We start from the raw sequence: 13,921 nt of genomic DNA, 5'->3' as shown, positions 1-13,921 counted from the left end.
ATCCTGTGTGAAATTTTTAAAATCTTTCCTTCTTTTCCCCTTTCATTTACATTTAAGACTTTTTTTTTTTGAGAGAGAGAGAAAGAAAAGCCTCCATAAAAAACCATACCAGAAGAATACTTTGGTGAACATAACTTAACATTGAAGTGACCATAGCTAGGTAATGGCTGGGGTTAGTGGTACCTGGCTATTTATTTATTTATTTATTTATTTATTTATTCATTTATTTTCAAACATGCTATATGTTAGATCCCCAGAACTGATTCATCTTGCAGCTGGAAGTTAGTACCCATTTTCCGACCCTGGTCAATTCCCACATTTCTTTCCCACGAAGACAATTTAGCAAGGTTCCAGGGCTCCTGGTTCCCTTGTCGAGGATAAATACTCTGACTAGGTACACCTTGAGGTGAACTTACTGTGTGTTGCTTTTGAAGAGTCAGGAAATGCTCCAGAGTTTCTTGTAGAATGGGTAATGCAACTTTTACTAATATAGAGCTCCTAAAAATTGGCATCAGGAAGAATTTTATAGAAAGCCTGAGCCCATGACTGTTACTCAGCCATTATTTTGCTGCCTCAGAGAGTGCTTCAAACACACAGACTGCATGACTGAGCTTGTTAGTCAGCACATTTTGCCTTATGCTACTTTTTCTCCTGTTCAGAATGAAACAAATACATTTTAGGGATCAAAAAGTACTTTTTGCAGGGCTGAACACTTGAAAATTAAATTTATAGGTGGTGTATTTTGAACCACAATAACAAATCAACTCAGCTAAAATATAATGCTAGTAAAATAATTGCCATCACCTGGCTGATAGTTAATTTGGAGAGAATTCACATATATTTCTTTACAAAATTTTATTTTTGGTTATTTAAAAATTTGAAATTGTTTTAAGATCATTTTCATCCATACTGCAGACACTGTGCTTCTTGAGGTGCAATTTTATTCACTCCCTGAGTTTTATCCATGATGATGATCAAATCCATCTAGGTGAAAAATGTCATTGAGCAATTTGGGCATTTATTGCCCAGTATGCTCTCATTTGCATATAGACGCTCACTCTCTTTTCTATTTATAAGATAAGGAGAGAAATAGGAGCCAAAAGTGGCACCAAATTAATCTTGCCTTCAGACAGGTGTCTGATAGAAACCCCATTCTCTAGATCTCTCTATAAGTCTCCATCACAAACCACTGATTTAGTATTGCAACATATCCTAGATAGTGTTCTCTTTTTTGTATCATTGTATAATATTATGGCTATATTCCAGGCCTATATCTTAAAATTTGTAATTTGCAAAATATTCCAGGACTTCCAACATTTTAGATAATGTCTTTTTCTCAACTCTATTGTCATATTTTCACTCATTAGATACTTTTATTGCACACAGGGGTACAGAGAAGAGATTAGAGAAAGTTGAGCTCTGATATATAGTTAAGTTGTGTTTTAAACCCTTATGTCTATCTTTCAACTCTATTTCTGTCATCCTTCTATGTGGTGAATTTCTATAGCTGACTCTCTACGGAGCTGTTTAAAAAAAATCAGGCAAAACCATGGATGATCTATCACATTAGAGGAGACAAACACTGTTAAATATGCTTTGATTGTCCTTGTAACCAGTTTCAATAAACTCCACTGAACTGGCTACACCAATAAGCACGAGGTCTCAACCATGACAGTACTTCATCCTAGGGGCATTTGTTGGGGACATTTTTGTCTGTCACAATGATGAGAGGTGGCTCAATTGAAAAATTGTCCCATATGTCCAGTGGGCATTCCTGTAGGTGAAAGCCTGTTTATAACAATCTGAGCCTTGAACCTGTTTCACATATAAAGAGTACAATGTACTTTTAACATGATTTTAATGTGTTGAACTTTGTAGAGCTACAACTACCATGTAAAGGAAAGAGTTTTACATTGTTTGGTTCAGAACTTTACCAAAAGTTGTTCACCATTTTGAAAAATTGTATCACTTGGAGTTACTCTACTTGTGGCATTTGAATTGCCAATACAAAATTTCAGACTTCACGCTATAAGGTTATAGTCTGTGTTTGCAGGTCACGAACAAATATGTAAACAAAGAGATTTGAGTATTTTTTTTGACAGTGTTGGAACTGGATATTAAATTTGCAGAGAATTACAGGAATCACACTGAAGATCATTAATAAAATTTCTTTCAAAAATATTTCATATGATTGTTCTCTATGTATGTAAAATGATACATGATGTAATGAAAAGAAACTATGTAGTAAGAACTAAACACTAACTGATTTGTCTTGAGATTGCCTGTTGGTTTCCAATCTCACGTTAGTAACTCTTTAGAGATCTGCCACAACTTCATCATAATGTCTCGATTGCCATTTCTTGCTCCAATCCATTTTTTAGTCCCATTGTTTAGGAAAGCATATGGTCTGCAAGGCCTTTTTACAATATTGGATAAAGAATATATGTTCTGACATTTGGTGGGATTTCTTTCGTAAACAGTGCAATTCATTAATATTGATGTTATCACATATGAAATCATGTTGACATTACACTGAGCTGTTAAGGGCCAGCTTACTGGTGAGAACATCATCCTTTTTCATTTTCTCCCCAGTTTATTTTGGGATATTTTTCATAATTCAATTTTTGTTATTTCCTGTTTCTAAAATTCATATATAAATAATTCTGGTCTGTTATTGTTTATTCCAATACTGCTTTTTATTTTGTTATCCACTCATATTCCTGCTCTATCATTTTCTCTAGTACTTATCTGGATGATTTTCTCATGTCTTTAATGCTCTTAAAGCCATTTTCTAAAAATGTCTGCTCATTGCATTATGTCTTCTAGTGTAGTTAGTTATATTTGAGCATTAATACATTGAGAAATGTATCATTTTATTATAAACTGCTTTCCTTGTATTCCTCCTTTACATTACAGTTAAAGAATCATGTTGATCTTTTAGAAATAGGTTAACTTATTTCTAAATGCTGTTACAGGATAGTAAAATGAGTATAAAAAATATTGTTGCAAAACAAGGGGACATTGGGTCTGACAGGGCTGAGAAAGCACTGGTCAATATATGTCATATGCAGATTTGCTCTCAGAATATTATAACTTCATTAAGTCCATATTTTAGCTTCTCGTATTTACTGGTGGATAACCCTTCAAACTGTTATTCTATTCTGCTTTTTTTTTTTTTTGTAACTTCTTAATAATAGAGATTTAATCTAGGCTTTCTTTTAAATCTATATATTTAAAGAATTCAGCAGAACCTAAAGTGTTACTTAAAATACTTCATGCATGCTACTTAGATAAGACATTTACAATCTATTTCATCCCATAAACAAAGATCATTATGCTTTTTCCACTGATTTTGAAGCAGATATTTATTTGCAGAAGTCTGAGTTTGCAAGCCAATGTGCATTAGCTTAGGTTCCTCTAAAACCTATCTAAATTCTAGTGAAAAAATTTCCCAAGATTTTAATTATGGTAAGTATTCACAGTATTCTCGTTTTCACTAATCGTCAACCTAAGCAGATAGAATATGGGGCCAAAAGGGAATAAGCATCAAGGACTAGAAATCAGAACACAGGGTTTCCTACCTCCTAGGTCTATATTCAGAGAGGCCTTGGTTGAGGATTTAAAGGTGAAAGGCAGCCTCCCTGAGAGTGATCATGAACAGATGGGATTTAGGATTCTAATGAAAGAAAGGAGGATAACCTGAAAAACAAAGTAAATGAATTTAAATAAAATAAATGGGCAGAAATAAGGGGAAATAATAGCTTCAATAGAAAGGAATGTAAAACTCAAAGGTGCATAAGGAGGAATTGATGTTCTTTAGAGAAACATTTGCAAAAGGGATGACCATTCATTTAAACGTTTCTGTATTCTAGAAGGAGACGAAAAACAGGTGACCAAGTAGACTAAACCAACATCTGGTTAAAGCTCTAATATATTACAACTGTCTGATTAAATATAAAGTAGGCCATGTTCCAGCTACAAAGAAATAACCTGAATTTAGAGATCAAGCCAGAGGCTAAAGCAACAACTGGGAAGAATTTTAGATTAAAGATGTTTAAAATTTTTATGATAAGGTTATTTGAATTTATCATGAGTTACAAGATGCTAAAAGAGAATATATTCTCTTTTAGAAGTGCTGGAAATATAGCCAAGGACATCTGATAATTTTTAAAAAATGCTGTTTTCTTTTTTAAAGATCATTGCTCTTGAGGATAAAATGGGACACAAGAAAAGGAGAGAAAAAAAAACGTAAGGTTATCACATCATCAGGTCTTTACACAATATTTCTTAGGGCACTGAGTTTATTTGGCTAAAGTTTAATAAAATGTAAATTGCTGAAGTGACTTAACGTTAGAAAAAAAGCAAATGCAGTGTTTAGTAACTGGATTTTGTAAAAGAACACTGGCAGCCAGTTTAAAACTTAGATAGATAAGAAGTAATCATATTATTTGTAGTCCATAATCATATTACTTCTTTGGGTGTGTAATATATAATTTTCAGAAGAAAACTATCACCATTGAAAATTAGTATGCAAATTCTTAGAAGATCACAAAAACTTGGCCAGTGTAGCTTATAAGAAACAAGCTGTATCAGATCAGTTGATTTCCTTTGTGAGTCTGACAGGTTTTGTGGCTTGGGGAGGTGAAAGCGGTGATCAGTCTTGCAGATAGTTTTGTTTCTGACTCATATGCCAGATTCACACACAAGATGGAAACTGAACACACTATTGTCAGTGGGATGCAGAGTTCCTTGGAATAATAAGCAGGTGGAAGCAATAAAGGGGTAAAGCTATATTAAGGACCTATTTACTAAGTGGGGTAGGGGTGGGTTAATTTTTATGGATGACTTGGAGAGCAGTGTAGGCAGAGAAACCACCACTAAATTTGAGGTGAAGATCAGTTGATGAGTGATTGAGACAGGATTAGGTTCACCTCTCACAACATTAAAGAGATTGTTAACAGCATTTAACGTACATGCACACATAGAAGCAGCAAATGCAATTTATTTGAATTAACTTTTCCAATCCTTGATAATGGGTTACACTTAGATCTCTGAGGTCTTATTTCAAAGATTCATAAATTTCAAGGAAATGTATTAAAGGGAAACAAATTTAATCCTAAGTAAGAAGGTTAAATGGAAATGATTCTGTTTTAGAAGAAAAGACTGAGTACCGATTGCTGTTCTTATAGTATGATATTATATCAAGATTAGACGTAACCAGCTGGAATCTCTGGCCACTCAGAATAGATAAAGGAGGGAAGAAAATTGCATTTCAGCAAGAAGGATTTAGGTTAGCTCTTGGCGTAACAGGCAGTAAAATAGATTTCCCAAGAAAGTTAGAGAATGGGATCCCCCCAAGATAAAGATTCCTCTACCATTTGTGTCAGAAATTTTGCCAACCACCTCGTCTGAGGGGAATAAACCAGATGCTCTTGAGGTCCTTCCAAATGCCTGCCGAAATGATTTATTTTATTTGGTCAAGAAATTATTTGTGGGTGACTTTGATATTTAAGAACTGTAATTATGCATTTGTACACAAAGAAGTATAGAAATTTGTCTTTTATTTTTTAAGTTTTATTTAAATGTGGTTTAGAAACAAAACCAAAAAATTTTAAAAGCGCACTTAATGTATTATTCTATATCTACTTAGCATGTTAATTTTTCAGCGAAAATCTTAAAGAGCCAGATACTTAAGTATTTTTTGATAGTTTCAAAACCAGAGTCTGAACAAATAATGAAGACTTTGGAGGGTACATTTACATTAATTTTTAAATTAAATTTGCGCATTTTTAAATCTAATTTGGGAGTTTGACTTCATAAATATTAATATGGGAAAACTTCCTACAATGGTTTAGAGTTTCCTAATCCCAAATTCTGACTTTGATGATTCATTTTTATTTAAAGACTACTGCTATTAAAAAATTGAGGGTCAAGGAAAAAGGGTTGGGGATTAAATGGATTTATGAGAGAAAAATAAAAATGTGGTTTGAATGACAGCTGTGTGAACTACTAATTTTAAGATAAGCAAGCTCAATTTTCTATTTATTGAGACAAATCAGATTCATTTTTCACTGAATTCAAAAGATCATTGGAAAATTAGTGTCTAATAATTAATTGCTAATTATTAAATGCTAAAGCCAATCATATTTCATACAAGCAAGTTAGCAAGGGGTGTCTGTATTCTGTTTCTTGACATTATATCCTGAATTATACTCAAATCACCATCACAACTGACACTAATTTGTTCCCTTTTAGAAATCACAGTAGACAGGCCAAGGATAGAATAATCATGTGGATGAAATACCATCCCGGTATTGGAGGTCACCTGCATAGACCCTTTTTGAAGTGCTCGCAAAAGAAAATTGGGATGGGAGAAGCTGCCACAATTTCCCTTATTTTCAAATCACCCTGGATTGATGACCAGAAAACAGCTTTAGTGTCTAGTGCTATTAATTCATAAGCATCACCAGCTCTGACTTAATTAGGGAAGCAATTGAGAAATCAATATACAGAACTTCATAGTGATCAGAGTAGCAGTGACATACAGAAGAGGCCAAAACAGTGAATTTTAAATAATGATGGTTACCGGTGGAGACGTGTCCATGCAACATACATGCACCAAATGAGTCATTGTCACCATATGCACACTCACAGCGGCATGCATGGCCTATGTTAAAAGACTAAGTCCAAATGTTTTCAATTTGATGAGAATAATATGATTACTATATTTTGTGATTCCTCGTACCTACTATGATATAGTAGAAAAAACAGAGGTGAATTTCAAATTTTTAGTCAAATCCAGACTTTTCCAGAGGTACTGCCCACTTAAACTTTAACCTACAGTACCTATAGGTCATGCCAGTGATTTCAGACTAATATAGGACACAATTAAAAATGACTGAAATGTAATATAGAAAAATAGAAAATGACCATCATGCATGTACAGTTTACTACTACAGTAAGCTTAAAACCATACCCCCTGCCATCCAGGAACGTGAAACTAGTTTTAAGGAAACAAAAGAGGAACAAGTGAAGAGATACTGTCATGTAGCACTTTGATTACTTTATTTAATCTTGCACTCAAAACCTTTTTGGGGCTGAAACAGGCTGATGTGCCTCTTTCATACTGGAATGTATTTAGCTTAATATTTGTTTCTTTCCAAATGGTTTAAATATTTAGGAAGTGTTCATTGTCAACCTAGGCTTATACTTGCAAGAAAAAGGAGTTCAGAATGATTTTGGTGCCACAGCTGAGAAAGTAACAATGTCTCCAACAAAATCAAGCCACGATATCTCCACCAGGCACCTGGACCAGCTAAGGGCAGCATGATGTTGCATTGAACAGGGCATACAGCAGGCAAGTGAACATGCCAAGTAAAGGGGCTCTTTGAGCATCAGATGATGAAATTTGAGTTCGTACATTACCTTTGACATTGCGACCATTGTCTGTTTTGAGCACATAAGGGTAAAAAAAAGAAAGAAATATAAAAAGAAGACTAAAATTATGTTATATACACTGAATTACAATCAGAGTAAACAGGATGTGATGATTGAAAATTGTATCTTTGAAATTAGCATTTTGTATTATTCAACCAAGTAAAATGCACAAACCAAAAATAATATCTGCCATCATAAGCATGCACGTTCAAGTATGTGAATCATTTATCTCATTTATTTTAACTGGATTCCAAGATGGATATCTTTTATAATTACGACACTTTGGAGAAGGCATCTCCAGCTGTCTGCAGTTGTGATAAAAACTTTCAGTCTTGTCAGAAGCCAATTTTAGTGTCCCTTCAACCGTCATTTACAAGAAAGACTGCACAACATTCGGTATGCTAAGTAATTGTTTTTTCATATGGTTTAACCTAGAAAATTAAGACAACAGCTTACCTTAATAAACCAACTTGTGTCACTAATCAGAATTCTATTAACTGCCACTCCCACAAATGTTCTTCGATGCATATTTTGAAAACACCAAATAGTGCTCAAAGAATCATTCTTAGGCAAAAATAATTGTAAGAAATCAGTGAAAGATTTGACTTTTAAAAGTAATGTGAGATTTGTAAGTCTATGTTGTCACAATGCACTCAGTATAATACCTAAAATATTTAAGAACTTCATTTATATTAAGATGGGCTGTTTTCAAATCTCAGAACAAAGTGTTTTCAGATTTATTTTGAGATTAGCAACCTGACCCTTCGATGCATATTTGCTAGTAACAAAATCTGCATTACTAGTTTTGAAACAAACAAGCTTAAAAGAAATGAAGTCATGTCAAAACCATACAAATATATCCAAGATTTGAAAAATCTGTTCAACATTTGTTGACATGTACAGTAATGCTGTGCATATTTAAAATCTTGGGATACATCATAATTGTTTCAAAGTCTACAAGTGAAGCAATTTCCATAATGCGGTATATTGAACTGCTAGTGTAGACACTGGCTCACATAGAGATATGCAAAACTGTGACCTTACATGACAACTCTGCCTTCTTTGAGGGACCATAAAAAAGCAAATATGGGTAGTGAAGAGACCTTGATTACATAGAATTAACTAACTCCATCAGAAGCTGGGCCCCCAAATCGTTAGTAAAGTAACAACTACTTATAAGTAGTTAAAAATTATAACAAACCTCGAAATTACAAAGATTTGCAAATTCCCAAAAAACTGACTAGAAGTTATATTATATGGTTAATGCTGCTTTGACATTCTAAGACAGAGCATGCAGTCTGTGCATTGGTGCTAGCTGAGACCTTGTTATTTGTCCGTGACAATATAACTGCAGAAATTAGAGTAAGCATCTAGAATCTTCTAGCAACTTGTCAGAGAAATTCTATGTCGGGTCAATCTAATAATAAAACAGTTAGGGCTTATATTTTCTATGTATTTTTTTTGAAAATTTCATTTTTCTAATAGTGCATTTTTCTTATATATACAAATGTATTGGTCTGTGATGAATTAGAAAAAATCCTGGTCCTTCACCATAAATGGTTTGAGAAGTAGAATTCTAAGGTACTTGGTAATATAGATTAAATAAAAGGATAATGTAAAACATTATGCACTATTATGTTTGCAAATTATTTAAAGTTCTATAAAGATAGCCTATAAAGAAGGAAATTTCTCTTCTTGAATGAAGAAGCAATAATCTGAATTCAGAATCTGGTGCATGTGGGACTTAACCTGTTAACCAGTCACATGAATTCATAAAATTAAAATCAGTTTAAAAGAATTTTCATCATCATGTAGCATTGTGCATCAACTACACCCAAAGAAAAAATAAAAACTTTTAAAGTTTTCCATCTTCTTTTGTCAGCAGCTCAGTTTCTAAAATATATCAAATTATGTAGCCATAGGAAGTATGGTTTCTTCTAGGCTAATCAGTGATTTTGTGGCTAAAAAAACTGTTCTAAAGCTGAACTATAAAATACCCTCTGAATTTATTCACCGATAACCAGACAACTGTAGCATCTGTAAGCAAGTGATACTTTTCTGGAAACTAACATAGCTTTGGTGTGGGAAGAAAATGCAGGATGTCCCCACTACTGAGTGTCCATGTATAGAACCTGAATTGAGAAATCCAGAAATGTGAAATCATCCTTTCCCATAATTGTATCAGCAACTATGTTCGAAATGAAGACTACATAAAATGGAAGCAAATAAGGTGAAATCATGAAATCTGATCTAACCTCCTCAGCACCACTGTCAAATCATAGGCGAAGTCTATACCACGCACTGATCATGTGCCATCTAATATGGAAGAATGGTATTAAGACTGTAACTCAGGTTCTAGGCAATAAGGCCAATTTCTGAAAAGCCAGGATGATTTCTAAAGATGCTTACACTAACGGGACGAACTAAGCAAAATGTATGTTAGTCATTTGAATCACCCTATTGGATTTATTAAATTTCGGCTATATGATTCATTGCTCATAGATCAAATTTCAGCAATTTCATTCAGTCAGGAGATATTGAGCATGCAATCACTCCATGGTATGGGGACTTAGATGACTATTCAGCTTGGAAATTGTCCTTGATTTTATTTTCCTTTTGACCTTCTTTAGACTACAGATTAAAAGGGATGTGCTACTGGCTTTTGTCCCATATATAGTTTCTCAAACCTATCTGTGGAAAACCCTTCTGTTTTTGTGATACTGATTTATCTCTTTTTGAATTCTTCCTGGAAATTCTGCCTTCTGAATTCTCTTCTGCCTTCTCATCTTCACTGTGGCCTTTAAATAAAGACCCCCACATGATTCAAGTATTATGGAATATAATCATTTTCTGTTGTGCGTGGTTTTGAAACATAGTTCGGGAGCATGGTCCTCTCAGTGTGGTACCAACACTTATTGAGTTCTTGCCATGAGACAGGCGATTGTGTTGGATACTAAGGGTGCCAAGCACACTATGCCCCAGCTTCTGTGATGGGGGAGCTCACAGAAGCATACTTACGGCTTTGTGTATCCCGCAGAAATGACAGACTTCTAATGCGAAATAAAGGTAGAATGTAATAAATGCTATCATAATGTGCAAATGCTGCTTTGCACATTAGGGTGTAAAATCATTGAGTTCTTTTGGTTTGGGAAGGGGAAATGGGCCCTGAGGACTGTGAGTGGCAGGATGAGGAGGAACAAAGTAGAGAACAGATATTCCTGGCAGAACAAACTAATGAAGCAAAACAATGTGTGATGCATGTTTGGGAAAAAGCAATTACCTTTGTGCAGGTTTATACATAGTAGGGGAAGGAGTCCTGCAGAAGCTGGAAGGAAGGCTTGAAAAAGAACTGTGGCCAGCTGGCAAAGTGCCTAGTACCCTACATTAAGAGCCCAGTGATCAGATGCATGTTTTAAGAAGAAAACTCACAAAAGCAGCAGTGATGATGGGAACGCACAGACATGGATACCACAGAACAATGGGCCGCTCAGGAACCTGAACTGCGGGATTTAGAAAAGTGGGACTGATATATCCATTCAACAGGTACTCTGAATCTCCGAGCCTCGGGGAAAGCTCGTTGAGTCCGCAGACTCAACACAGGAAAACACTACCACAGGAAAACACTGAGTGGTGGACTGTGGGCTCTGGAGAAAGGTGGTCCTGGGTATGCAAGCCGGCTCCGGAACTCTTTAACCTTGGAGGAGTCATATATTTAGCATATCTAAGCCCCAGTTACCTCATCTTTAAATGGGGCTTAGCAATAATTCCTAACTCACAGAGTTGTTGTAAGAATTAAATCACTTCATGTGTGTCAAACATTTTCAATGCCTCAACACATAGAAAATACTCAGTAAAAGTTGGCCATCATCATGTTAATGATGATTTTTTTTGTCGCTGTCTTTTTAAAAAAATATATTTATTTATCTTTTTGGGGGGAGAAAGCGCAAGTGGGGGAGAGGTAGAGAAAGAGGGGCAGAGGATCCGAAGCAGGCTCTAAGCTGACAGGCTGACAGCAGTGAGCCCGATGTGGGGCTCGAACTCACAAACAGTGAGATCATGACCTGAGCCAAAGTCCTAAGCTCAACTGACTGAGTCACCCACGTGCCCCTGTCATGGTCTTTTGAGCATTGCTGCTTTCACTACCGGCTAATGTAAGAATGTGAACACAAAGAGGCCAGGGAAAAAGAAACGAATTCTAACTTGTTCTGACTTTGGTTTTCAAGTTTGGTCTTCCAATACTTTCAGGGATTACTTTTTCTCTCTAAACCTTTCCCCTTCTTCCTTCCTACCCCATCCCTACCCAATCAGTTTATAGCTTTCTGATTGGTCGCTACACCACATTTTACACACCTCTTTCTTTGGAAAGATTTGGTTAATAAAAGAGTCCTGTGAAGGCACATCACTCCTGCTCAGAGCTTGACTATTTACTAAATGCAGCAAAATTAATTATGCTTGAGATGATAGTGTCATCACCTAAGCACATCTTATATTAAGTATTAATTAACACTCCATAAAGTCGGCAGATAATGGTTATCATACCATTTCAGAAACACAGAAAAGAAGCCAGAAGAAACCAAATTATTCACTAGGGTTCAAAGAGGAAAATCAGTAACACTTCCAGATATAAAATTCATAATTTGTAATTGCTGTAATTTACTCATATTTCTTCCCCCAAGGCATAGGCATTAATGTCAAAATTAAAAACTATGGAAATTACCTTTCATTACCCATTAATATATGTTTCCATATTTAAAAAAAAACATACCTTCACTGGCATGTCGGTCTCTAAATATGTTCTTGGGGTGGACACTGAATCCTTCTATATCATGAACCGAAGAAGCCCTCCGTATACTACAAATGCTTTCCTTCGATCTGGAATGAGTCAGCTGGGAACTTGACTGCAGCATGTCAGGGTACAGTCGGTCCCATTGCCTTTTGGGAGAGGAATGGTCAAGAGGTCCCGATATATTCACCAAAGGGGAACATTTGCTGGGCTGTATCAAGGCTTTTGTATCATCTGCTTCAGAAGGGCTGCAGCTCTCTTTTGTAGGAGACTTGAAGTGCTTCATGGCTACTGAATCATCGCTGTGTTTAGATGAGTCAATTACTACCACATCCGGGTCTTCTTGTGGTAAGGACTGCTTTCTGTAAGTGAGAACTCTCAGACCAGGGAATTTGAACCCAAAAAGTTTCCCTACAAGTGGAGACAGGAAAAAAGAAACACATTATAAGACAAATATATAGATATATACAATCCATATACACATCCATATATACATATATATACTATATATGTACAAGACATATCCCTTAAGAAAAACAAACAAATGAACATCGTTGACTCATACTTAATACCATGTAATAAGATTTATTAATCAATACTGAATTAAGTCATTCACAGTTGGAATGAGAGATATTGTCGAAAATTTCTGAGACTAATTACCATAAAAGCAGTAAGAAAATAATAAAAGAACGTTGTCATGTTTCTGATGGTTAAACAGATACACTCCACTGACATGGAAGCATTACTTGGATGACATGACTTTTTTTGTTTCAATAAATTAAAGACATGTTACACATTATTGCATATAACATATTGTTAAAAACACTATACATCCATTTTTAAGGGATTTGGGGGAATTTTACGGGAATTTGAAGGGTAGAATACAGTTTGGAAAGGAAAAGAAGGGATGGGACACCATAGGCAAAAGGGAGGGTACTGGAAATATTATAGTGCATATGTGTGGAGTGGAGGATAGGGGGTGATTGTACTGGAAGAAGGGAGGGAATGAGGTGGGGATAAGAAGTTGGCCTGACATATCTAGAAGGCTTGTATTAGACAATACTGTGACTCATGTGTGGATTAGAAAAACAGGGTCAGCTGTTTATGAAAACATTCCTCATTCCATTGGAAAATCTTTAAAGGCTTTACGTTTCAGATAGAGATGTAAAGATAAGAATTTCTCTTTCCTGATATATATTTTTTTTGTTTTTCCAAAATACGAGAATATGGCATGAAATGTTATCCTTATCTCAGTGGATGAGGCTTAAAAGGACAACCAAGTATAAACATTCAAAGGTGAGTTTTAAAATTAAAATATTAGCTAATAAATGCATAAACTCACTGGCAGTAAGAATGCAAATCAAAACAAAAACATGTCATTTTCCACTCTTTAATTTAGCAGTTAATTGGAAAAAACAAACAAACAGATAACATGTAGTGATGGCAAAAAATGCTGGTGAGCATTCTGGCACTTTGATGGTGGGATTGCAAATTGCTACAAATTATTTCAAAAATCATTGTGCAGTATCTATTAAAATGAAAACATACTTTTCATTTGACTCAGGAATCCCAATAATAGGATAGTACAAAGGCACAGAAATAAGACACAGCCTGGATATCCATTAGAAGGAGAATGATTAATAAATTATGACCTTTTTATACTTTGGAATCTTATAATGCTCTTTAAAAACCATATATATA

The 13,921-nt window shown here is 35.0% G+C and overlaps 1 protein-coding gene across 6 annotated transcripts in view; it reads right to left on the bottom strand.

Annotated features, from left to right (window-relative positions):
- KCNH7 (potassium voltage-gated channel subfamily H member 7) overlaps positions 1-13,921 on the bottom strand; it is a 478,227-nt gene that overhangs the window by 121,461 nt on the left and 342,845 nt on the right. For 3 of the 6 annotated variants that reach the window (XM_019457808.2, XM_019457841.2, XM_019457812.2), the window contains exons 4-6: positions 12,203-12,631; positions 7,426-7,446; positions 6,977-7,000 (exon numbers count right to left, since the gene is read on the bottom strand). In XM_019457808.2, coding sequence (XP_019313353.1) covers positions 6,977-7,000; positions 7,426-7,446; positions 12,203-12,631 — 474 coding nt within the window. The remainder of the gene's footprint in view (positions 1-6,976; positions 7,001-7,425; positions 7,447-12,202; positions 12,632-13,921) is intronic. The other 3 variants (XM_019457828.2, XM_019457820.2, XM_019457836.2) reach the window with 3 other exon arrangements.

Source organism: Panthera pardus, unplaced genomic scaffold, assembly GCF_024362965.1.
Source record: "Panthera pardus isolate Hobbes unplaced genomic scaffold, ASM2436296v1 HiC_scaffold_10, whole genome shotgun sequence".
NCBI lineage: Eukaryota > Metazoa > Chordata > Mammalia > Carnivora > Felidae > Panthera > Panthera pardus.
Note: the sequence above shows the minus strand (reverse complement) of the source record. Positions and strands in the feature narration are given on the sequence as shown.